The 26,464-nt window shown below is 39.8% G+C and overlaps 1 protein-coding gene across 2 annotated transcripts in view; it reads left to right on the forward strand.

The window, feature by feature from the left end:
- LOC150077483 (uncharacterized) overlaps positions 1-26,464 on the forward strand; it is a 116,574-nt gene that overhangs the window by 58,612 nt on the left and 31,498 nt on the right. Inside the window, exons 2-4 of one of the 2 annotated variants that reach the window (XM_090386838.1) lie at positions 2,144-2,581; positions 15,973-16,185; positions 25,386-25,664. In XM_090386838.1, coding sequence (XP_090242964.1) covers positions 2,261-2,581; positions 15,973-16,185; positions 25,386-25,664 — 813 coding nt within the window. In that variant the 5' untranslated portion in view covers positions 2,144-2,260. The remainder of the gene's footprint in view (positions 1-2,143; positions 2,582-15,972; positions 16,186-25,385; positions 25,665-26,464) is intronic. The other variant, XM_090386839.1, reaches the window with a different exon arrangement.

The raw sequence follows: 26,464 nt of genomic DNA on the forward strand, positions 1-26,464 counted from the left end.
ATACCAAACTGCAAATTTTGGCGTCAATCTTACTGTAATTTTTGACCCAAAACAACTTCCAAGTAACCCTAGAAATGCCTTACACCTATACCTATTTTCACTTCTGAAATTTGGTTCTTTGTTCCTGCTTCCTATCTAAATAAATACCTCTGTTTAGAATATTTGGTACTAAGACGGACGAACAAGATGGTGGACAACTCTCAATGTTTCCAGATAAATCCTCCAAGAATCTGGGTACCACTGCCTGGAGACATCTGATTGCTGTAAGAAATACACTTGAGCACGGCTCATAACGGGGCGAACAGATTCCCTAAATCTTTAATCTCTGGACCAAAGGAGAGAAGTGATCATCCTTACTCTTGCCTCGGCCAACAAATCTAAGAACTCTAAGTGATCTGTTTCCTGCCAGTAACTTTGAAACCTTCAACAAATTGAATTGGGCATCCATTCTGATAAATTCTACGAAGGTAAGCCAAATAGAAAGAAAACCCAAGAGAACTGATATCAGCTGATGAATCTGTGATGGACATCTTCGCGGGACCAGTGAATGCCTTTTTACAAATAATTTCGTATAAACTTCAGAGTATGTGTATAATTTAAGCGTAGTATATTATTTCAACGTTTTGTATATAAGTAACATTCTGTGTATATTTATCGTGTCGAGCCATCTACTTATAACTCGTTGTACGAGGTACCACATATTGTAAATAAACAACTAATGCCATGAGGCTAGGTGTATTCTTTGGTCGTTTGTCATTTTATTGGATGAAAACCTTAAATCGCTGGAGAGATTGTGTAACCCTCGCATTAGACCTAATAACTAGGTCACGGTTAAAAAAACCCGTATAAATTCGTCTTCAAGGGACTCGAACCCAAGCCTTTTCCATACGGTGTGGAAGGACAGTGGTTGTATCTATTCTTCCACACCGGATGGAAGAATGGCGGTCGTGGTACACGAGAGAATCTCTTACTTTATTACTTATAGAGAATGTGTGTGTGTTTTTGTCGAACAGAGATAAGGAAACAAATGCAGAAGCTATCCGACGTCTGGAAGATCTTTTGAAAGACTGAGGTCTATCGAGAAGGCCAACCTTTCTCACTCAGCGGTAGCGGCGCACTGCTGGCAGAAAGAACATAACCCAACTCCTTCTGAGTGATGCACATATTATTGATTACGCGCGCTATTTCAAAATTCGCAACTGGTAGCACGAGACCGAATTTTAATGGAGCAAGTGTGGTGCGTATAGAACCCTCCACCACTTCCTCCTCGACTTGATCTATACTAATGAGATTACCGCAACTGAGGTTAAAACTGTAGGGAGGGAAGGAATGCGTCGTTTTCTTCAAACATATCTTGCTTATCCTTTCCAAAAGATAACTTTTCTTTTCTCTCCTGTTTGAATTGTCTTTCTTTCTTTCTTAGTACTGAGAAGCACCAAGCATCAAGGAGGAAGAATGTTGACTTTAAAAACAAGGATTGGACTTCAAAAAGTGAATTCTTTTGGCAGAAAGGAAAGGAACGTAGTTATGGAAAGCGAAGTAAATAATGTATCGTCTGTAAAAATGTATTTGTATTGTCCCACCTATCTTCTCTTAAAAAAAAAAAGAGAAGAAAGACGCATTTATTTGAATAAACAATGACATACGTTGGAAATTCGTTTCACCAGTCAAACAGAGTGTTTCCACACAATCTACCATTAAAAATTACGAGGTTGAAGACATGCTGCACAACTCAAAACAATAGTGGAAATTTATTCTTGTGGTTTGTGCGTTTCATCTTTTTTTCAAGATCACAGAAGCTTGGCGTTTTCCAGTTAGTATTAGAACTAGAACCGCTGAACTCGACCTTTTTGATGGGACTATCAAAGGAATACGTTCTTCCTTCGTCCGCTCTTGCCTTGAAGTTTCGCTGAATACATGAGCATGTGACTATGGAATAACAAATTCCATAGTCACATGGTCGAATCCCTTTATTTCTCTACAGTTATGTCCCTTTTATAATTTAATGTGGTGAAAAATTTTCATCCACGTTTGCATTAATCTGACTTAATATTTTACTTTAAATTCTGTTTGGCGCTCAGAACTGACTTTTTCAAAAAGAAAAACAAATGCACAAAAACAAAAAACTTTTCCTTTATTCCAGCAGGACGCACTGTTTCCGACTCCGCCCGTGGATCGCGGCACACATCGACCGTACTGAGCAGTACCGTCTGAGCGAAACATGAACCAAGCATGAGATTTGTCATCTGAAGACAGAAACATGTCTCTCCTGAGGAGCGCTCATCGACCCTACAGTCATTTGGAAAACGACGATGACCTTTCCCGCTACCTCTATCGCAACCGATCACTGCGGCGGCCACGGCGTACACAACGAGTCCTGGTAGGCGTGTTCCTGGTACTTGTCGTTGCACTCATTATAGTGGTCGCCGTGTGTGTGAACTTCTCTCTGGCGAGCAAAGAAAACAAGATGTTTGTGGACAGCGGCAGTAAGTCTTCGGCAGCTTTCGAAGAAGCCCTCGTGGTAAGGACAAATTGTGGAGACTATGTGGGGAATGTAGAAGATGGAGCCTTCGTCTTCAAGGTAAGGATTTGTGTAGGATTTAATTTAAGGTGTATATACACGAGGAAAATCAATTATTTACCACATTTCATGTGGACTATTCAGCTTTTATACACAATGCTCATCCATAATGAATTATTTTTTATTTAAATTCTGGCAGTGTCTTTTGCATTCTCTTTGTACTACTCAAGTCCATTATGTTGCCGTCTTTTAATTACTATTCCACTTTTCAGCGAGTCATTTCTTTTCTTTATTATAACAGTTTCATCTCCTGAAGTTTTCTTAGGATTAAAGATAGTCAGAAAGAGGTGAATGAAGCCAGCAAAAAGTAATTAAATATGATCTTAGTTCTCTGTGTTAATTTCGTCTTTTCAACGAGATGCCCAGGTATCACTGATAGCTGTAAGAGTGGCGACATCTTCTGTTAAATAAGTAAGAAGATATTCTCTTTCAGAAAATACCCTTTATTTGAAAGAAGTACCACCTCTTTGAAAACACGAAGTTCAGGTTAGGTAAAAGAACAACTTCACGTTCGAAAAAGCCTTTGCAGAACAGGGACGGAAACGTTTATTCTATTCTGCATAAAATATTTCTATTAATTCTGATAACTACTTTCTTAGAGATTCAATTTCAAACTCATACCACCTATATTGTGTAAAATTCCAGTACTTGTCCTTCTTAAAGGTTATCTTTTCGGATTCTTGAAACATTCCTGGAAAAGATACTGGATTGAAAGTAAATATTATACGATAAGCTCAGTTAATGTGGTATAATAAATTCATGGTGCTTCTTCCACTGCTCTTGATACTTCAGGTTTCCAGTTATTCATTTCAGTGGTAAACTCTGCGATGTTATTCGGTAAGATTCGTTAAAGTTAACATCAAGTTTTGCCTTTCGGACAGTTCCAATTTCGCCGTTCGTCTCTTACTGACTTTTAGTTTCCTCAAACATTTGTTCTTTGGTTAACTGTATTGTCTTAATTTTCTGTCCTGAAGATCCTTCTTATTGCTATCCTGCGGCACTCTATTGTAGAAAAAAAATTCGAATTTCAATGAACACAATTTAAATATTAATTCATAGTGAGTACTGGTATGAGAGTTAAGAACAACACAAAAGGAAGTTTTGAGAACCATGGTGGAAACTTCATCACGGTGGATTATGTTGCTCTGTATTCCCGGTAGGCAGTGGCCTTTGCTCGTTAATTTGATAATTTCATTTTATATTTTTATTGTTTTGTCTAATAGGATTTGAGTTCCGTCACTGACGTGAGTAATTATGGGTCTTTATCACAACGTGGCTGAGTTCGTCGGTTTCAGGAGAGGGAAGCGCTATTTGTTCTCCAAGAAACTCTGATTTTTCGTCTATCAAGCAGCAAATCGACCGCAGAACACACGCAAGTTATAGACATATTATACAATGCGCAATATAGCCTAAGTTTCTGGCGCCTAAACCGTACAACTTTGATTATAACTAATGCTACCAGCGCAGATGTGGAGCAAATAAGTCACGCTGCTCAACACTACACTTATTCCTAGAGGGAAAAAACCTTATCTGTCCTGTGGAGAACTAAATAAGAACCCATTGGCATACACCATCCATTTTTGTAATAACTTTTTACTCCTCTTTATGTGGTCTAGCCCTCTAAATCACAGCTCAAGGGTTTCTTTTTTAAACCTGGAATATAATTAGAGAATTTGGCCTTCCTGTGGCTGAACTGTATGCTACGACTCACCAACAGACACACTCAGAATTTCAACGATGATATTTCCACGATCTGCGCCATCACAGAGCCCCTTCAAAGCAGGAATTCTAAAATATGGTAAAACCTGGAGCATTTTAAACGCCTCCATGTTTCCGGCCAACATGTTTCTTGGTTAGTGCCCGCGAAGCACCAGACATCCATTCCAGTTAGGATCCCACTGGAGGTCTATAGGATAAGCCGTCATGGAGAAGAGGTCGCCAATTGCTGTGCTCCACCTTGCTTTTAATTAATCGCAGTCAGTCATAAATAGCAAAGTTGCTTTGCTAGCTGTAACCCTACCAGTTTGGTTAAAGGTCTATGTTATTAATAGTTTAACAGTGCAGAAGATAAATCATTTCGGTTCCTGGGCATTTGGTTTTATAATCAACAGCTGGAACCGTAGCACACACCGAGCTGGGACATCGATTTCTAACTCAATTTGAACTATATTGTATAGTTAGGTATAATTAAATATCTGGGGGCAGGGATGGGGAACTTAAGTGTCAGAAATACATTAAACTATTCATCTATAAATAACTAGAGATTTTTTAAAAGTAATATATGCATTAGCATAAATAATACTCATTGCGACTCGGTCAGTAGCAATGACTTTCTGGGAAGATCTATGGGTCGAATACCATTAACACGAGTTACTTGAGCAGAGGTTCTCAATTTTATACCTTGCTTTCCCCCATCCCCTTAACATATTTCATAAATTGCGTGTCTCGCCTTACCAGAAGAAGTAAAAATAAACAGACTTCACATTAAACTTAGCTACGAGTATACGTACTTTTATAAATATGCACTTCGATACATTGTCTCAAAGATCGAAATAAAATACGCTTCATACCTGGATTAGCGGGATGCTTTCTCCATATTTCGCTAAAAAAAAAAAGTTTTCCATAAAAGCAATCTTCTCCCCACCCCCCCAAATTAATGCTGAGTTAGTTGATCTTAAGCAAGAGTTCCATGGTATCTTCTCCCAGAATCTCCGTTGTTTATTACACACAGAGCGACCACTGATTAACTGGTAGATCCCAACCGACTGGTTGGAAGACCATAACAATAAAGCAATTCAACTTATACGTAATAAAAATACGTATTGAGGATATTACGTACCTAAATTTAAAAGCATAAAATCATTACTAAGCCAAAAGCAAATATAAAGGCTTTCTCTTTTAATTTCCGTGTCCATAACATAAAAAAGAAAATTATATTTCTAATACTTCAACAGAAGGAAGTCAAAGTTTAGCAAACCGGATAATTCATGCGGTTTATGGTACAATACGATATATCCCATATAAAGATAACAGATCTTACAGTACTATGTTGTTTGGCAAGTGTAAGTAAGTGTAAGTGTAAGTGTGTTTAGGGTCAAGCGGCACCAGGGGTTTCCCCCATCTCCGCGTAGTTTACATTGTGGTGCGTTACAGTACGCTGTAAATGCCAGAGATTTAAAAATGTGTGGGTCTTGGATCGTTTAGTGTCGTGTACCGTTGTTCTTCTGGTCGTTTAGCCGCTAAACCCCAATTGGGGCCCAACGTTGCCCCACTTACGCCCCGTGGAGGCAGACCAGGAACCCAGTAGCTTATATGCACTCTGGCAGGTCCTGCCACCTAATTTCCTGAGATTTCGGTGGCTAGGACCTAAAAAAAAAAAAAAAAAAAAAAAACGGGGGCACTTAAGTTTAGAAAATCCAGAAGGGGTTAATGTGGTTCAGTTTTCAGTTTAGAAATCGTTAATTTTGATTAGTTATGTGGGGTTTACGCTGCCGTATTAGTCAGAGTAGGGGGAAGAGACTGAAGACTGGGGGGAAAGACAGAAGTATGGGGTCGATAGGGAAGGCAACCCCAGATGGTCAGTAAGGCATGCCCATGCCTCACCAGGCGAAATATGTGGAGTGGTAGGAGAGGGAGGAAACAGGAAGACCATTTCCTCCTCCCCCCTGCCAGGGATAGGGGAAAAAAAAAGGTACCAGGCAAGGGAGCTGGTAGAGATCGCCATTTGGCTACATAGCAGTGAGGCTGCATCAGTCGTAGTGTAGTCATAAGTCCGGTAGTAGAGTCACTCGTGGGACAGTGTCCCGTCCAAGTTGAATGTCTTTGTTTTGGTTCTCTATCTTCATTCAGTATATTTGTCAGTTTCATTTAGGTCTCATATTTGTTGGTACATAGGCAGGGTTTCTTGGTAGACAGATAGTAGCTTCCACATAATTTTCATTCTGGGGTGTGTCCTAAAGGATGTTTTTTTTTTTTTTTTTTTTGTTATCTGGCTGGTCGCCTTTCACTCATGGTGTATTGCATATAGGGTTCTCCTTCTTGAGAAGAGTTCTTGAGCGAAGTTGGTCAGGGCTCTGTATTCCTCCTCTGAATCCAATAGGTGAAACTCTTGCCCTCTGGGGAGGTATCTTATACTCGTGATTAGAATGCACCTGAGATCCTCGTATTGCGGACAGTCGTACATGAGGTGTTCCCAGGTTTCGATCTCTCCACATGTACAGCATGGGTCCTCTACAAGGGCGAAGTACATTAACTTTGCGTTAAAGGGGCCGTGTCCAGTTAGCAAGTATGTTGTTTGCAACCCCGGAAAGAACCAAGTAGGCGATTTTGGATAGATTTTTTCAAGTTGCGGTAAGAACTTGTGGGTGATTGCTCCTTTGGTTGTTTCTGCCCACCTGTCCTGCCACACCTGCAGCAGGTGAGACTGAAGCCGGATCTTTTCTGCCTTATGGTTGTTTGTTGGGTCTATTGTAAATTCCAAGAAAGTGGTGGTTATTCCCTTAGATAAGTAGTAGAGGAGTCCTGTTCTTGCGATTTCAAGATCAAGTGGAAGTACTGCTGCTATCACCTGAAGCGCTGGGTTACTCACCGTTCTGCAGGCGCGGGTAGTAGTGAGGAGGATGGTGCGTTGAATTGCATCCAGGGTTCTCTTATTTACGACCAAGGCAGTTTTGTCATACCAGATTGCTGAAGCGTATGTAATTATTGGGAGGAAGGTTGTCTTGTAGTATAAGGCTAGGGTACGTTTTTTGAGACCCCAGTCTCGCCTTGTGACCCTAGCTACCATGGCAGAGTAGTTTCTGATCTTTTGTCTTAGGAATTTGAGATGTGGTTGGAAGGATAAGTTATTGTCTAGTATGACACCCAGGTGTTTTAGTTGACTAGCAAACTTGATAGTTGTCCCATCAATCTTAATCTGGGGTGGTCGTCTCAGTTGCAGGGTTCCTTTGAGCAGCGCCGACAATGTCTTTGTCGGTGAAATTGTTAAGAAATTCTTCTTGGCCCACTGTTGGAGTATCTGCAGGGCTTGATTAGCTAGGATTTCCAACTGGGCTCTGGAGTTTGCTTGCACTGTCAAAATCAGGTCATCTGCGAAGGCCTGCACCCCCACTGCGCCTAGGTCCATTCTCAAGAACTCATCAAATACCAAGTTCCAGAGAAGTGGGCCCAATACAGACCCCTGTGGACATCCTCTGTGTACTGTTCTTGCGATCTTTTTGTATGGAGTGTTTATTTCAATTTTTCTTTGTGAGAGATAGGTTTCTATGACTATATAGAGGTTGATGGGTACTTTAGCTTTCCTGAGTCTGCCCAAGACGCTCGGCCACCAGAGTGAGTCGAACGCCCCGGCAAAATCAATCGCTATTACGAGGAAATATTTGTTGTCACATTCTTTGACTTTGTTAGTTAGGTTTCTGAGGGCTTCTGTTGTGGAGGATCCCGGTTTAAATCCAAACTGATTCCCAGCTAGGAGGCCAGCTGCTTCGTAGTGTTGAAGGATTCGTTTGTGCAGTAGCCTTTCAAATAATTTGCTAACTACTGAAAGAAGTGCGATGGGCCTGTAGGATTTCGGGCACTCTGATTTCTTAGTCGGACTCTTGATGATAAGTTTGACGTTGGCCGTTTTCCATTTTGTTGGGAATTTCCCTACCTCTAGGCATCTGTTAAACAGGGTCAATAGAAGTTGTGGTGTATATTCTATTACTTTTTTAAGTATTTCGGGTTCTATCATGTCTAGGCCGGGACATTTTCTCTTTCTTATCCGGGCGGCAGCAGTACTGAGCTCCTCCATGGTGAAGGGGGGCTCCATGATTTGTGTATTGTAGTTCAGGTTTTCTTGACAAAGATGATTTTGTTCCTGTAGAGTTGGGACTGCCGGTTCCTTGAATATGGCATTCAAGATGTTGTCCACCGATTGTTCCCAAGTTGTTGTCATTTGACCTTGTGGGGTTCGTGTGGTAGTCACTACCTCCCCCCTAGGGAGTTTGTTGGTAATAACCCTGTAGACTGTTCCCCAAGGGTCATCATTTCCAGTTGTTGTCACTAAGCGTTCCCAGGTTCGTTCCTTACTTTTCCGTATGCCGTCCGTGTATCGGTTTCTGGCTTCTCTATAATGTTGCCTGAGGGCTTCTACTTCGGCTTCTGGCCACGTCCTGCGCGCTCGTTGGAACTCCTTTCTTCTTTTGGTTACCACTTTGCGGAGGGCACTGATTTCCGGAGTCCACCAGGGGTTGGCTCCAGGTTTCGGGTTCTTCTTTTGGATAGCTTCGTTGCTTGTATCTGTGATTATTTTAGTTGTCTTATCTTGCAGTACGTCCGGGTCGGCTTGCGGGTCTAAACTTCCTAGATTGTGTTCCACCGCTTCATTCAGTAGGTTTCTGAAGAGCTCCCAGTTGGCACTGGTGATTGCGTATCTGTTTGTCATCTGCTTGGCTAGTGGTGTTCTTGTTAGGTCTCTTGTTATCTTGTAGGTTATGACCCGGTGATCCGAAGTGGTCCACGAATCTTCGACCCTCCAATCAGTCACGAACCCAGCAAGATTTCTTGTTGCCAGAGAGATGTCGATCGTGGCCTCCCACAGGGTATTACAATAGGTTGGCAGATGATGTGGCTGGTTTAAAACAGTAAATTGGGAGCCCATGAGGAAGTCTTCCAGAAGTTGGCCGTTTCTGGTACCTCTTCTGTCTGGTGTAGTACTATGCCATGCTGGCGAACGACAGTTGACATCCGCGCCGACGATAATTTTTTGGTTAGGCAGTGTATCTAAAAGTCGTTGTAAGTAGTTTATTGCGATGGTTATTTCTTCTCCTGGTCGGCAGTATAGCGCCACCACGTAGAAGGCGCCCAGGGCTGTGATAAGGTGTGCGCATGCGGCCCAGGTCGTGCAGAACTGCGTGATCCTGGTGGCCGTGATGTTCTGATTTCTGATCAATATGGCCGCCCACGGGGTATCCTCATCTGTCTGAATAATTTTGAAGTGCAGTGGGTAGCCCCTGACCAGCTTTTTATGTACATATGGCTCCTGGAGTAGTATAATGTCTGCATTTTCCTCCTCTGCTTTTACTCTGACCTGGTCGGCCACCGCTCTGGCCCGTTGTGCATTTGTCTGGAAGATCTTTATCATTGTGGAATTAAAGTTTTTAATTCGTGTTCCCATAGTTAATTCTTCCTTGGTAGACACTCTTGGCTTTCAGATAGATCGGGCATTTCGGGTCTCTGATGGAGTGATTATGGTCTAGTTTCTGCGACTTACAGTTTGCGCATACGGGGTCTTGGTTCTTGTTTGGGCAAGCGTTGTAGTCATGCCCCTTTTCAGAGCAGTGACCACATGTCTTGACGTCCTGTGCGCAAGTATGGGAGGTGTGGCCGAACTTGCAGCATTTGTAACACTTGGGAACAGCCACATGCTCCCTGAAGCGACAGGATCCCCAGTCTATGTAGATTCTTGATTGATTTCTTATTACTTGCCAGGCTTCCGGCACTAGTTCCACTATCCAGTTATTGCTGAAACCATCCCTTGATTTGATGGCGTATTTAGGAGTTATTAATTGTTGTGATTTCCTTTCCGGATATATCCCCTGGAAATTTCTTTGATATATTTCCTCTGTCAGTTCTGATGCGGTAATATCTTTGTTTACATCATAAATAACTATAGATGGGCCCCTACTTTTGGGTGGCTCCGCGCTCAGTCCAAGGATTGCGATCTTTGGGTTTTCCATTAATTCCCGTGCTTCTTCTTTGGTCTCTGTCTCTATGACTATACCCACACTTCTCATTTTCCTAATTCCCTTTACTCTTGTCTGCTTTAGGTCTTCTTTTAGGTTTGTTATTATTTTGGTTTTGATTTCATCACTAGTTTTTATTTCTTCCAGGTTTCTTGGTCTTAGGATGACCAAATTTGGCGTTGGTAGCAGCGTTTTTCTCTTATTCTGCTCTGTCCCAGCTGTATCAGTTGCAGTAGTTGTTATTGTAGTCCTCAGCGCGTCCGAATAAGAGAGAGAACGCTGTGGCATTTGTTTTTCTCTCTCTTCTAAGTAGGCCTCCATCTTCGCTTTCATCTTTTCATGCTCCACGTGTTCCTTGTTTAGGATTGTCTCCAGCTTGGTCCATAAGGTGACGATCTGTCCCCTGAGGCTAGCTGAGACCCTACTACACTGGTCCTTCAACAGGTCTTCCAACGCAGTTCTGAGGACGAGCGACTTCTCTAGTACGGTACCCTCGGGCAGAGTCGGGTTTAGAGGGATGTCCAGTGGTCTGGTGTCTTCATTTGGCTTTTGTGAAGCACAGCCTTCCTGGCCCTCCTTCAGCTCACAATTTACCCGAACTGTGTACTCTTCTTGCTTAGTGCCAGCTTCAGCTTGGCTTTGTTTACCAAGCTGGTTCATATGTACGTGGCTGTCACTGACGTGTCGCCTTCTACTGCCATTATTTAATACTTGTGGTCGTGAAGTAACTGGATTAATGGAGGTTACTTCGTAGTTGTCATTAATATCGGAGATGTAATTTACCGGTGATTTTATCTGGGTGATATAATTTTTATCATGAATTGGTTTTGAGGAGGAAGGAGTATTTTGCTCGCTGGCTACTTTCATGATCTCGTGAAACCTCCCTGATTTTATCGGCGTCTGGTCCTTTAGTATACTTCCGTCCGCAATGTTGTTGTTGTTGTACGGCACCCCATGCAGTATTTCATTGTCATTACTTTCCCCTAAGTTCCCGTGAGGCAGACCCTTAGTTCGGAGTGTCCTGGAGGTCTGGCAGGTATCTATTTCTGGCAATTCAAGAGATGTGGCCGACTTTTGGGGGGATTTGCAGCATTCCCCTAAAAAAGAACTCCGGGATTTTGCTGGCAGTTTATTTATATGTGCAATCTTGCTGCAGGAACGGCAAATAAGGTTATTGCACCCGGTGCATTTGATATGCGAGTTTGAATCGAGGTTTTTTTCCGATCTACATAGGTGACAGATACCAGTCTTGCTGTAACCACGTATACGCTTGTTTGCACTTGACATTGTTTGGTTGTATATTTCAGCGTGGCTAAGAACGGAGACAATGATTATCAGTCAACAGAGGGGTTGCAGAGGTTCCCTAGGGATGCGGATTATTTCGGAAGGACTGAGTGCAAGCAGGTGTATAGCTGGAGGCGCTTGGTCGCGTCTAAAATGCGCACATTGACAGGTAGGCAACGGCAAAGGATAGGCAAAATACACGTGTCGTCTGGCGAGCCTAGTAAGTCTAACTCAGAATACAATGAATGGAGTCCGCCATTACGTACTACAGTACAAATTGCTATCCGAAAAATAAGTCAAAAAGTACTTAACTGCATCTTCGGATCCAACGTTGAAAATGTTCTCAGCGGGTAAGGATGACCTTGAGTAATCACTCAGAGCTATAGGATATCACTAAACAGCGTTAAAACTAATTAATTTCAGTTAAATTTAAGAGAGCAAATTAACACACAACTACATAATTCGCCACCTAGCGGACTTCCCTGTGTTGTTTGGCAAGCAGACAGTGGGACTAACTAAACAGGTACATTATGTGATGGATCAATGCACATCTTGTTGTTTTTTAGGCTCAACAGCGACTTGCGCCATACTGCTCTGGTACGTATTACTTTGTACAAGTGTATGAAAATGGATCGATTTGTGTTGTGCGGGATGAAAACCCCTACTTCTTCCGCCTAAGATTGGATACCTACATTCATCATTGCAAAGTACGTTAGAAATTATGCCAGTCTGTGATGAGAGTAAGTGGTAAAACCACTATGCTGTGAAGACCACATACACTCACCTAATTATACGATTTTTTATCCTTACAGCTTTCAGTAAACGAATCTGGGAATAAAAATAGGAAGCATCGCAGGGCCACATATGTTTTAAACCATTTCATAAGAAGTAAATAGTTAAATTATTTTGTAATGCGTTTTACCATCATACGAGTATTTCGTACTATTACCCAGTTTTTACTCTGATTCTGTCGAATAGGAGAAGTAAAATTCTTTCTGTCCTGTCCTTTCCTTGAGTTTAAAGAGAAATTTATGTACTGTTCAATTCGCCAATCTTAAGGATTAAAATAAGTCATTTTTGAAGAAAAAGAAACAAGTTAATGTGCGTTACATTTCAGACACGTTCGATTCTTTTTCTTAAATTCTGTGATTAATAGAAGTGAAAAGCAAATATAGTTACCTCATTATTACTTAATAAAATACTAAAGGTCAGGGTTTAGTTTTCTCTCTTGATTTCTTAAAAATCGCCAAATGAATAATAATATAAACCCTGCTGATTATATCCATAATGTCGAATATATAGTTTAACTTTAAATGACATTAAACTTTAAATAAATTAACATAATCTCCATATAAGTTGATCCATAGCTACTGCTACAGATAATGGGATGGCTGAGTAGGAGAAAATAGAGATGATTATCAATGGACAATGCTCTTCGTGAACTAACAAACCCTGTCCACTTCGTGGACAGGGTTCAGTGTTGGGCCCATTTTTGTTTTCAATGTATATTAATGATACTGATGACGGTATACCAGACTTAATGTATACATGTGAAGGTTATACAAAGGTTGGTAGGGTGGTTAATGGCAGGAAGGACGGTATGCTACTGCAACAAGATCTAGGAAAATAGGGTTGATGGGCTGAGAAATGTCAGTTGAAGTTTAGCATTGGCAAATGCAAGGTACTGCACATGGATAGCAGTAACCTCAGAGTAACTTAACTGTGTGGTACTATACTCAGGGTAGGGAAAATTGAAAAAGACCTGCAGGTAATTGAGCAGTGCAGACATTGTTAGGACAGCTCATGGGGTTTTGTCAATGATGTTCAGGAACTACGCTAGCAGCGATAAGGAGGTAATTATCCCTGTATATAAAGCCATGGTTAGGCCGCATCTTCAGTACTGTATACAAATCTGAAGACCTCACTTTTTGGAAGGATGCCGAGTCATCTGATTGAGTAAGCTGAATATTAATGGTATTCTTACTCTTTCTGTGATTACACACATGAGGTGGGGAGCATAAATTCAAGTTGAGGAAGGATGGTTGTAGGATAGATGTGCAAAAGTTTGCCTTCACTCAGCGGGTGGCTGATTGTTGGAACAGGCTTCCATCTGTTGTTGTGGAAATGGGTTGTTTGAATAAATTCAAGGAAGAGCTAGAAATATTCTTGGAGTGTATGAATGGGTAGTGTATAATTCTCAGTGTGTTTTTGCAATCATCTGATCAAACAAGCATGCTTGGAAGTGATGTGGGGACTCATATCTTCAGGACATACAACCCGATTTAAAGTTAAACAAAAGACGGCTCGAGAGTGCCGAACTGAGGGGAAAGGATTATTTATGATAATATTATTTCTTTTGTATACGCCACTTTTGGGTACATTAATGTAAATATGTGTCAGTCATTAATACAGAAGTAGGTAAATGTAATAAATTACTATAATGTCTTACATATAAAGAAGTACCAGAGGGGCTACTTGCGTAGACTGAAATTAATTTTTGTAATCTAATATTATTTTGAGAGTTATTATCCAAAGACTATCAGATACATTTAAGGAGAAAGCAGTTTGTCCCATACTATCGAGTTTATCAAGAGATGTTTCATGGTCCAGTGGGTATAAACGATAAAAATCCCACCGGCATCGGCGACAACAACATTTATCACACTTTACCAATTTGATCACACACTACATTTTCGTATACAACTTGTTTCCAATATTTTTGATTGCAATTTAAGAATGAAACCTACCTTGTAACGTCCTTCAGTTAATTTTATAATCATAATTAGAAACTGGAAACCTAAGTGTCCTTCAAATGATCTAGAATGATTCCTGTGTGCGTGTTTGTTTTGGGTTTAAGTTTAAAATTGTTTAATAAATTCGATGCAAGCTGGGGAATGAATTACAATCCAAATTATAACTGGGCCTGCAAAATAGGCTGTTGTTAATCTTAAGAATATATTGCAGAATTGTAATGCCAAAAACATTGTAGTTTATAGAAGATGCACATTTTGTTAACAACAAATAACACCTTTAGGAGTATTTTAAATGAATTCATGTTTCTTAATGGTGTTCATTGCAATAAAAAATATCTGCTTGAAAGTACCATCCTAAATTTAATAATCCATTCGTTTATTGCTCTCACTACTCAAGTAAAAAGCAACGAAAACTAAAAGATCGTTCATTAAACACAGAAATGGCCGTACAAGGGAAATTACTGATACAGGCAAACAAATATTGCGAAGTGGAGAATACTGAAAGGAAATAGCACAAAATTAATTATAAAAAAGGAAAATATATCGTTATCTACTAAACAGAATAAAGAACACGATTTTGAGGTAATAAAACTTTTAATCGCTCTTTATTTATAAACCTTAATGCTTCAGAGAGCGAGTGATTACACTGTTGCAGTATTCTAATTTACAACCAGGCAATAGCAAAATGTTTTTGTCAAGAATTAAGTGCAAATGCAGTTAAATAACGCAATGTCCTTGTCGATAGAGCCTGATAAAATCTTTGCCTGAACATACACGGCTTTATCAGCAATCTTTCGTTGTTCAAACTGATTTCCTTTAACACAAGATAAGTATCCCGGAAGGAAAATTTAACGCAAAAATTGTTTCCCTTAAGAGTAAAGGAATAAATTCTTTTAAGGGGCTTAATTTCAATATATTAATTGCAGGAAATTGATCTATTTTCCTGTACTCTTTCAACAGAAGTTGCCATTTTCTTCTCTTATAAAATATTTTTAGTTTTCCATTAGCGAGGAGACATATTAGTGATAAAGATAAATGAACAAAAAGACCTTTCTTCAGGGTTCATTTACAAGACGTTAAATGCACGGACCAGCGCACACTTGGTGTGGTAAAAAAATGCAGACTCGGCGGTTTTGAAGATCTGAAAAGTCATGATGTTAAATTGGGACTCTTGTTCTGTCTGCGGGTATTGCAAATTAGCCTCCGGTGTCGTACACTAGTCGATGCAGGTTTAAGTGCAGTGAACATTAAGACACGATGGATAAAGCAATTTAGATCGCACGTTGTCATTAAACAACTAGATATTAGTATAATCCAGATATAGTAGGAAGAGAAAGTGCGGAATAACAAAAGCTTTAAGTTGTATAATCCTAGACAATTTTAGCAAGTGAATATTGAATAATTTATGGCGGTTTTACATCGTAATTAGGTATAATCTATCTGTTATAGTTGACTACTCACCTTGCTCAATTTAATACAATTAGTGGAACAGTTATACTTCGATTTAGATCGAAATCATACACAAAAAGGCAATTTATAAACAAATATTTGCCATCGAAGTGCCAATAAATCCTTCAAATATTTTCCATGCATTTCTTTTCTTTCAATTCCTGTATTATTTATTTTCTAGGGTATTCCATATGCCAAACCACCAGTTGGACATTTGAGGTGGAAGAAGCCAGTGCCTTTGTGGAAAGATACTAATTATTGTGATCGTCGTGAGCGACAGAGGGCGCACGATTACGGACCGCCTTGTTTTCAACTGAATCCATCCAAAAAGCAATACGAGGGACAAGAGGATTGCTTGTTTATCAACGTGTGGACTCCCAGACTGGACACCTCGGTAGTTATTGTTTTTTAAGATATGGGAATTTATTCCTTTAAATTGAGTATTTCATAAAACCACCTATAAGAGGGAACTATGCGACTGGAAGAAGAAGATAAGAGGGAACAGCTAGATGAGAATAGAATCACGAGCTAGGAGGTGACTTATCACCTTCTACCTATTGACTTTATAGTGGTGGTGCGTTTCACCAGTACTATGGTTTCACAGAATTTATTACTGTTTACTAGATTTTTAACTTAACTTCCATTCTTGTGAGTTTAATACTGGATTTCTCATCTTTTTTTCAGAGACTTCGTCCTGGCCGCTGTAGTCCTGTATGATATACAAGTGAAAACACTGAAACTTCGAAATCTGCCTAGAAACTAAATCCCAATTTTCCGTTATGTTTTAGAGTTCAGAGACATTTTGAAAATTTGCATGAACAACTTCTCATAATGTCCCTGAACGAATAGCTTTCCTTCCGAATAGTGTTACTGGAAGACGGGTTAGTGCTGAAAACAATTATATTTAAGTTAAAGTTAATAAGTTTAATTCTTTCAATAATTCAGTTGGGCAACTTGCTCTAATTAATTCTGATTATAGCTAAGAGACTTTCGACTGCTGTAAGAAAGCACACTTTGGTTTAAGAATTTATGATAGAAAGTGACTGGCCACCAAATTAAGTCTTACCGAAAGAAAAACCATGCCACCCTCTCATGAGACCTAATAACTCGGCCTCGTTGTGAAAAAGACCCATAAAAATTCCTCGCGTCTTTTCTACTTTGTGTGGAGAAGATGGTGATTATACCGACTGTGCTACTACCCACGAGGGCTGAACATCAAAGAAGAGAAGGAAAAAGTCTTCTGCGTCAGAAAATGTTAGTAAAACGTTTTTTCATCCACTGACTAAAATATGAACATCAGATATGAAATGTTCCATACATTGTAAACGGGCAGCTAGTTAAGCACATGTTTGCCTCGTCTACGATATACACAAGACCACTGCAAGTAGGGAAAACGATGTCATCATCATCAATTTGTATAAGACGATGGTGAGTCCGAATTTAGAATATTGGGTTGTTCAGGTCTGGAAGCCAATTGAAGAAAGACAGAACTTCTAGAAAAGGTTCCCAAGAAGAGAAACCAGATTTGTGAGGAGCGATAATCGATGTCCACACGAAGAACAGCTTAGGTGTGGGCTTGAAATCTTGATAACTTTCATCTTAGGGGATAGGGCCTTATAGAAGTAAATAAAGTCCTGAAGGAAATCAGTGAAATGAACGAGGGCAGTATATTTATTACCGGCAAAAGAGAGAAGAATTGGGTACACGAATATAAATTTTTGGGGAGTAAGAGAAGACTGGATCCAATGAAGTTTACTTTTGGGACCACTGGAATGAATTTCCAGCAACAGTGGTCGTAATAACATCATGATACACTTCAGAGGAGCGTAAGCTTCTCGAAGAAACAGGGCTCCAACTACAAGTGTTCGTTCAGTTGGAGCATGAATCCCCGAGGAACCACTAGTAATAGAGCTTTACCAACGATGTATGATTGATCATTCCAAGGATCGTGCTGGTTTTCCTGTCTGCTCTGCGATCACCTGCCTTTATAGCTCTTATACAGACAGATCAACAGACATCTAATTTACAACGTACAATAGCAGTTTAACCCTGATTTCACATTTCTGGATTTCAGTTATACATTTCGTTTTTCCATCGCCTGGATACCGCTAATTCGTGTGATTACAACGCCTAAACAACGATAAAAATACCCGTTTCATATCTTTTCTCTTAAGATATTCATTAATGTATATTTACCGTGTGTAAAGACACATATGCACCAAGCGCAAAAAAAAAATAAAATCAGCGTAACTTAAATGTGTTTGTCTTCTGACATAAATGGCATGATTGATTTACAATTTACATCCGGGTCGGCATTTGGACTGCGACTTTATTATCGGAAGGAAATCATTTCGGTGATTAGGAGAAGAAAATTATTATCATAATCGTTTTTCTGCGTCAGGATTTCATTTCTGTAGCTGACAGCTACCAATTCCATCTATTATGCAAGCCTTGCGGGTGAAGTGGATAGAGTGGCTGCTCTCTCACGCTCAGTGTAAACGACCTCTATTTGATTTTCGTCGCCGGTCAAACTGAATGGATATTTGCCGTCGGGGACGAAAGGAGCCTTTATGGGTTATATTCACTCAGTAGCCGAGCCGAGGGGAAGGGGAAGCTTGGGAGATGGACTGCATGATTTATCCCCCAACGCTGAAAACTCCAATTTCTCGGCCAGTGATAGCCAGACTTGAGTAGAATATACACTATATATTGGCAAAACGTTTACTTTGCAGATTACAAAATTCCCTCAATTACAACCTGATCTACTTCTCCAGGAAGATCCATCCGTTAAAGGCTAAATTAATTACAAAACCTTTAGCCACGTTAGCATACACTGTTCTACTATCTCGTTCAAAGTTGGTCACGTCCTATCCAAGCACCATGTCTCAGATACAACTATAAATATGCTCGTAGATCTTCGAGGAGAGAGTGGGGCGATTGCGAATGCACAATGCCGCGATTGAAATGTCACTGCCGATGCCTACGTCGACGAGTGACAATGATCTGCAAATGTAAGCAGACTGGTGCTGAAATCGCCATGCCCAAAACCTCTGCAGCTGAAGGAGAATGACAGTAGAACTCTGCAAGGAATCGTCCGCTCAGGACGCAGATTGCCATTCTTGAAACGAGTGCGCGCGCACTCACGCACGCACACAGACAGGCCCTTAGTGAGACGATTGGGATACATGCCAGTACAAATATGGTGCACAGGACCCTGCAGCATATGGGTTACCACTGTCGTGCAGCCGTTCACAAGCCACTAATCCTCCTCACTAATTCCAGCGCCGTCTAGTTTGGTGTAAGGACTGCAGAACAAACCAAGGGAAAGATGTGCTGTTTTTCATGGTTTGGCCTGGGACCATTGGTTGTATTGGACAAAACCACGAACGTTCAGGTGTGGTACTAAACGTCGTAGGCAATCATGTGTTAAATACATAATACAACACGTCGGGGGAACGCCCATGCCTATATTAATAGAACAGCAATCCATGTCGTATCGCATTCAGAGTAACTGAAACCGTCCTTCGCGGTTTGTACTCGCAGCCCGCAAAAAAAAGGGGGGGGGGTGAAAGAAGTATTAAGAAAATTTGTATGAAATTGCCTACACGTTAGTAATAATAGAATAGTTAGCTTTAATTTCAATCAAATCAATCACCAGTAATATTAATATTTTATTCCACTGTATATAATACTGTACATACGAGGTGTGGTAATAAAGTTCCTGAACTGATGCTGTTGCAAATGAACGAAATGGTATGTTGCGATTCAAACTTCCTCCAACAAACAGATGATGGTACAGAGATTGCACAGTAGGCTGACAGGTAACAACCAGTTTCTTTAGTAGCGCTAACGTTTCGTGTCGCAATTTTGCAATGGAGCAACAAACGAAGGAATATAAAATTATGCAAATCATGATTTAAAGTGGGAAAATCTGCAACAGAAACGTATGAACTGATAAAAACTGTTTATGGTGATGAAGCATTAAGTCTCACCACTGTGTTTGAATCGTATAAGCATTTCAAAGGCGGACGTGAAGATGTTCGTGACGACCAAAGAAGTGGGCGTCCGTCAACCTCTGGAAATGAGAACAGAGTGGCAAAAGTTCGAGATATTGCGGCAAGAGTACGTCGTCTGACCCTCAGAATGGTGGCTGAGGAGTCGGATTTGACTAAGGAAACGATTCTTCAAATTCTGCATGAAGATTTAGGGAAAATGAAGGTCTGTAATAAATTTATACCGCACAACCTCACGGATAAGCAGAAGCAACGAAGAGTGTCATCAAACGAAGATTTCGTCCAAACTTATCAGGACAATCATAATTTCCTCGACTGTATTTGTCATTCGAGATGACTGTTAGGTAGTAGTGGCATGTGATGCAAGAAAGCAAGTGTATGAGCTTATGCAGCATCAGCCAAAAAAAAAAAAAAAAAAAACAAACACACCATTCTTTCCAAATGCCTGTCCAGTTCCTCCTTAAATTTATTCAACCTATCAACTTCCATAACGACAGATGGAAGTTTGTTCCAGCAATTAACCACCCGCTGGCTAAAGGCAAATTTCCGCACATCTATTCTACATCTGTCCTTTCTTAATTTGAATTTATGCCCCCTTAGGTTCGTAATCTAAACAAGTGGGAGGATCCCATCAGAATTCAGCGTGCTCAACCCATTCAAGGCCATATACACCTCAATCAGATCACCGCGCAGGTGCCTAGTCTCCAGCCACTGCAATTTGCAGAACTTAAGCCTCTCTTGGTAAGAGGATCCCTTCATTCCACTCACCAATCTTGTTGCCCTTCTCTGTACACGCTCAAGCAAATCTACATCCTTCCTAAAATGAGGCCTCCAGACCTGTACGCAGTATTCAAGGCGTGGCCTGACCATTGCCTTATACAGAGGGACAATCACCTCCTTTTCCCTGCTAGCAAAATTCCTATATATCATTGACAAAACCCCATGACTTGCCCTGGCAGCCTGTCTGCATTGCTCAGAAAACTTCATATCTGACTGCACAATTACTCCCAGGTCTTTTTCATTTTCTACCACCTTAAGTGTAGTACCACACAGTTGGTACGTTTCTCTGGGGTTACTTCTACCCATATGCAGTACTTTGCATTTGTCAAGGTTAAACTTCAGTTGCCACTTCTTAATCCATCTGCCCAAATTATCTAGATCCTGTTGCAGTAGCACACTGCCATTACTGTCATTAACAACCCTGCCAACCTTTGTATCATCTGCAAACTTCGACATTAAGCCTGATGTATCTTCATCAATATCATTGATAAATATACAAAACAACAATGGACCCAACACCGAACCCTGTGGGACTCCACTAATAACATTAGTCCACCAAGAGCAGCAACCATTGATTACCATCCTCTGTCTTCTCCCACTTAACCATCCTTTTACCCATTGTAGCAACTTACCCTTAATACCATTCTGCTCCAATTTATACAGTAGTCTTCCATGCGCAACAGTGTCAAAAGCTTTCCTGAAATCCAAATATATGATATCAAAATTATTTTTTGCATCCAGTTCCTTTGTAACCACTGGTGTTTCAGTACGATCCAGAAAGGAAGCGTCAGCGCATGCAATGAACTTCAAAATCGTCAACAAGGCTCAAAACGTTTTGTTTAGGGAAGACCAGGCTCAAGACGATGGCGATCATGTTTTTGGATAAACAGGGTGCGATTCACAAGGAATTTGTACCTGGAGAGGAGAGATCAGTGCTGCCTTCTACGTATAGGTTATTTTCCCACCCGCCCATTTTGCACTTGTTTGAAGACATTGACATGTTACGTCGGCATTGTATAGATCAACCTTTCACCCTACTCTCCCAATCTAGCACCAGCGGACTTTCTCTTCCCCAAAGTAAAAACTGTCCTCAAAAGGAAAGATTTCAGGATGTTAATGACAAAGAAAAACGTAACTGCCTTACTGAACATAATCTCTTATAAAGCCTTCGCCGACTCTTTTTCAGGACCTTTTAAAACGGTGTGAAAAGCGCATTCAATCAGGTTGTGATTACTTTGAATAAAAATAAAACCATTTTGAGCTCCATCACTTATTGTTCATGAGCTGTCTGTACTGCTTAGAGAACTTCGTATCAGAGGTCTTTTTTTTTTCATGAACTATTCTAAGTGTAATATACTACACAATTGGTAAGTGAATCCTGGATTATTGCTACCCATATGTAGTACCTTGCATTAGTAAATGTTAAACTTCAACTTTTATTTCTCAGCGCATCTGCCTAATTTTTTTTTGGCAGATGGGCTGAGAAATACTGATGATCTTGTTGAAGTAGATAACCTTGACAGCAATCAAGGTAAGTTACTGGTGATCTTGTTGCTGTTATTCACCACTCTGCCAACCTTTGAATCGTCTGTAAACTTAGACATTAAGGCTGATATATATTCATCAGTATAATTTAATTAATAAAACAACAAAACCAAATAAAACAACAATTAGCCCAGCACAGAACCCTGGGGACTAGTAATTTCACTAATACTATTAGTCCAAGAAGAGAATTATCCATTAATCACCACTCTGCCTTCTCACACTCAACCATCCCTTTATCCATAGATAACTTACCCTTAATGCCATACTGCTCCAATTTGTTCAGCAGTCTTTTATTTGCACCATAAAATGATTCTGAATAATTCTGATATGATATCAGAATTATTTTTCCATCCAATTGCTTTGTTACTTCATCATAGTATCCCCGCAGATTGGTCAGACAAGATTACCCCTTAATAAATCCATGCTGTGGCTGTAGTATAATTTCATTATGCCTAAATGATACTGTATTGCTGCTTTAACCAGTGACTCCATTATTTTTATTGCAACTGAAGTTAAGCTAACAGGTCTATAATTACTTTCGTGAATTAGGGATATATTTCTGAATCCAAATGTGCTCTCATAATCACGGTTATGAGATTAATTCTTGCTTTTTTTGTCGTTATAAATCATGAATTATTACTATTTGCTAATAACGCCCGAAATGTAACGCGCTACGTATATTAACTATTTCGTTTTTCTAGTTTTCTCTTCGCTTAAGATTGGTGGGTATTCTGATCCCTCCAAATTTTGAGACATGCGCTGTGAGGTAAAAACGTTTTGTGGAGAAGCATTTCTTCTGTTGTTTCAATGCATTGATGGAGCCTAAAAGAGATGGGCGTTTCTCTGTCAGTGCGTCGTTGAATCTGCAGGTGTTATCTGTTCTGTAAGAAAAACACTCCAGCAGTAGCCACCTAAAGTGCTCCTGATTGAGCTTATTCTTTCCGACACTCTGTCCGATAAAGGCCAGAAAAGGAAAGGGTGTTTCCCATTAGCAGACCAATTGTCGTGACTTTATGCGAGCCAAATTACTCTTTTCACCTTCCTTTCAGCCTTTTTTCCCTCTATTTTTCTCTTCTCCTTTCAGTAGCTGTAACCTAAGTTCTTGGAGTAAACACGAAGCGAAGGCGTTCCTTACTAATTCCTTAACGCCACAGAGGCTTATTATCTTACATGATGGCTCCATGAATAATGGTTAAATGCAATTAAAAGAAGTTAAATTAATGCTTCTGACAGCTTCATAGCATCGATAAACCAAGGAAACTTGGCGCACAATTTAGCCGAAGTACATTTATCATACAATGTCACATAAGATGCATGCTTAAAGCGAAGATCACACAAAGATTCTTTACTTGACCACAGTAATGGATTTCTGGCTGGCCGTCTTAATATTGCGAGATTAACTGAAAGCGAAAGTAAGACGCTTACAAAATCTAGATCATATACTTTGGAAATTCGTACGTTATTTATTATTTCTTTGTAAGTTGGATGCATACAACCAAAAAATACAAGGCAAATTGAATGGGTGTACAAGTATCCACAGCACTGAACAAGTGTAGTACAAGCTACAGGGAAAGAAAATTGCGAAATAGTTAAGTCTCACTTAGAATTTCTGAAGCTCATATAAAGGCAATTCATTTATTTTAGATTATTTTTATGGTTCTTTGATAGATATCCTGAGAGAAAAAATTCACTTGGTTCAGGATGGTGGTGGTGATGGTTTGGAATCGTCTTTTGAAACAGCATTTAGATAATTGGGCTCGATTCTTGGTTTTGGGCCTAGAGCCTTCTTTTCAATGCACTAGTAGTCTTTCTGAGGAATAATCCTCATCTAAGCTCGCGATCTGGAGTCTGATTAACTGTGGGTCGCTACTGCTTTGAATTCTAAATCAGACCAAGTCGGATAACAAGATGAAATACGCGAGTCCATTAAAGATTTAGATTTGTTTACATTTTGGTTTCTGCAGTTAAAGTAGAAAAGGGTTCGATATGTTAAAAATAAGTATAAATCAGCATTTTTTCTGGAGTTCTTGGATAATATACGTTGTAATATATTTTTATAAATATGCAATGTGTGTAGATTTTCTTTAATTTTGAGTATTATGCGTGAAAATTTCTTTCGTAACCATCCCAGATAATCGCCAGTCTATATTGGCTTCCTTAATTTGCTAAGAAAGCAAAATTTTACTTTTTTTTTAAAAAATATATTTGTCGAGTTCCTGCGCTCTAGGGTAGAAATTCTAAAATCCTAATGCGTCGCTCTCATTTGGTCTTATTTTATGATAATAGTTCCAAATTAAGGTTTGATGACTGTACTCTAATCTCTGTTGTGTCTAAAATTCCTGCGCGACCATTTTGGAAGCCATCATTCTTTCAATCATTTAATTTATAGAGCAGCCTTTGAAAATCGGCTGCAACGGATTTGTCATAGTCTGCTTCTTCTCTGATGGCTTGACGTGTCTCTTCATACGATCATCTATTTTCCTGCGCGGGCCTTCCCTATGTAAATGCCATCGAATTCCTGACTGTGCATTCCATGAAGGGCGTTACTTGGTTCTAGATACGATATGAAAATTTCATGTCACATAGACTTTAGGCTTGTTCACAGAAACGCGAAAGGGGGAGGAGTTGTTGGGATTATTTACAGTTTACGGTCCAGGCATCAATGTATCGTGTCTATAAATTGTGCTTATGATGTTAGGCCTGATTGAACCACATTACAGCGAACCCTCGGACGAGAATGTAGCAGACTTTGACAAATCAGCTGCACCCGTATGGATTGGATTTCTTCACAAAGTAAATATATTGAATTCACGAATTATCGTTTCTGCTTCGCGATTTCATTATGGATGATTGGAGTCAGTGTTCATTACATAGTTTTTATTAATCGAGACAAAGACCTGATCGCTGTTCCGAGTTTGACATAACGCCGAACGTGAACATCGGGATTTTTGAACTCATCTCTTATTAGGTCGCCACGTTGCTCTTTAATCGAACACAGCAGAAGTTCTCTGGCAGTTCGTATTCCAATACAATTCTATTAAACTTGTGGGGTGCCACTTATTTTATTTTAAATACCGTTGGAGGAAGGACAAGTGAAGTTATGTATGTTGCTAGATGTGTTCTGCATTTAAATATTGGAAACAATGGCAGCTTGAGATAAAGAATTGAGTGATGGGTTTCTTTGATTTTTTTTTTTGAAGAATAGAAATACATACGATTCCAGAAATAGGGTGACTAATTGGTTCACCTTTCCCAGGCAGGTTTGGAGGTAATGGTCTGGATCCACGGTGGCTTTCACCAGTTTGGAAGTGGAAACCAAGAAGGTCTTTGCCCATCGGGAAGAATAGCCAAGAAGTTAAACTCCGTCTTTGTGTCATTCAACTATCGGCTGAACGCTCTAGGCTTTATGGCATTGGATTTATTGAGGGACAGTCTGTTATCCGACAGCCTAGGTAATTTTGGATTATGGGATCATCTGGTGGCTCTACAGTGGATAAAGATCAACATAAAACTGTTTGGAGGAGACCCCGAAAAGGTAATTGAAATCTTTACTTATCCCAATCTGAAGTTTTTCTTTTAATTCAAAAATATTGTACATTTTGGATATTCTCAAAGTATTATAATATATTTAGAATGATTTATTTATAAATATAGCTAAAAGTTTAATAAATACAAAGGAATTTTGAATATTTCTTGTTGAACGAAATCATATATAAATCTGCGAACACAATTATGCGCGTAAGAGATTTATGTGTGCATGTCTATTCATAATCATATGTTTCTCATTAATTCAGATCATTCCAGTTAGTTGATGGGAAATGCTCTATAACGAACATATTGCATCTGACATCTACACATTTCTCGACTAATTTATGCATCTTCTAGAACAGACTTAATTTGCGTAAAAATGAACTAGAAATGGACAGCTGACCATTACGTGTAATAATCCTACTTGCATATTCCAAAGGCTTTGCAAATCTCGCTTTACATTATTCTGATTAACAGTCAGAGTCTGGCAACCTTTCAGTAGTGCCAATTAAAGTTGGAGTTGTAGACGAGGAATATAGTTTGCTAACTGGTAATTGCTGCCACTTCGAAGAGATCAGACGTTCTCCGTGAACTATTCAACTCATTTAACAGCTATATTTGACCCCTTCGTATACTGCTTGTTTAAAGGACGCATGCAAGCACTGTCTGAATTTCTGTTATTATATAACCGCTTATTAGAGAGTTTGTCTTCTATGAAGGCTAAGTTAGCTCTGGATAGAAAATGCTTTTCGTCATATTAAGCGCATGTTTAGGAGGACGCATGCACGTGTTAGATGTTAAAAGGCA

This window comes from Mastigoproctus giganteus, chromosome 12, assembly GCF_048544385.1.
Source record: "Mastigoproctus giganteus isolate SK-2022 chromosome 12, ASM4854438v1, whole genome shotgun sequence".
Lineage (NCBI taxonomy): Eukaryota > Metazoa > Arthropoda > Arachnida > Uropygi > Thelyphonidae > Mastigoproctus > Mastigoproctus giganteus.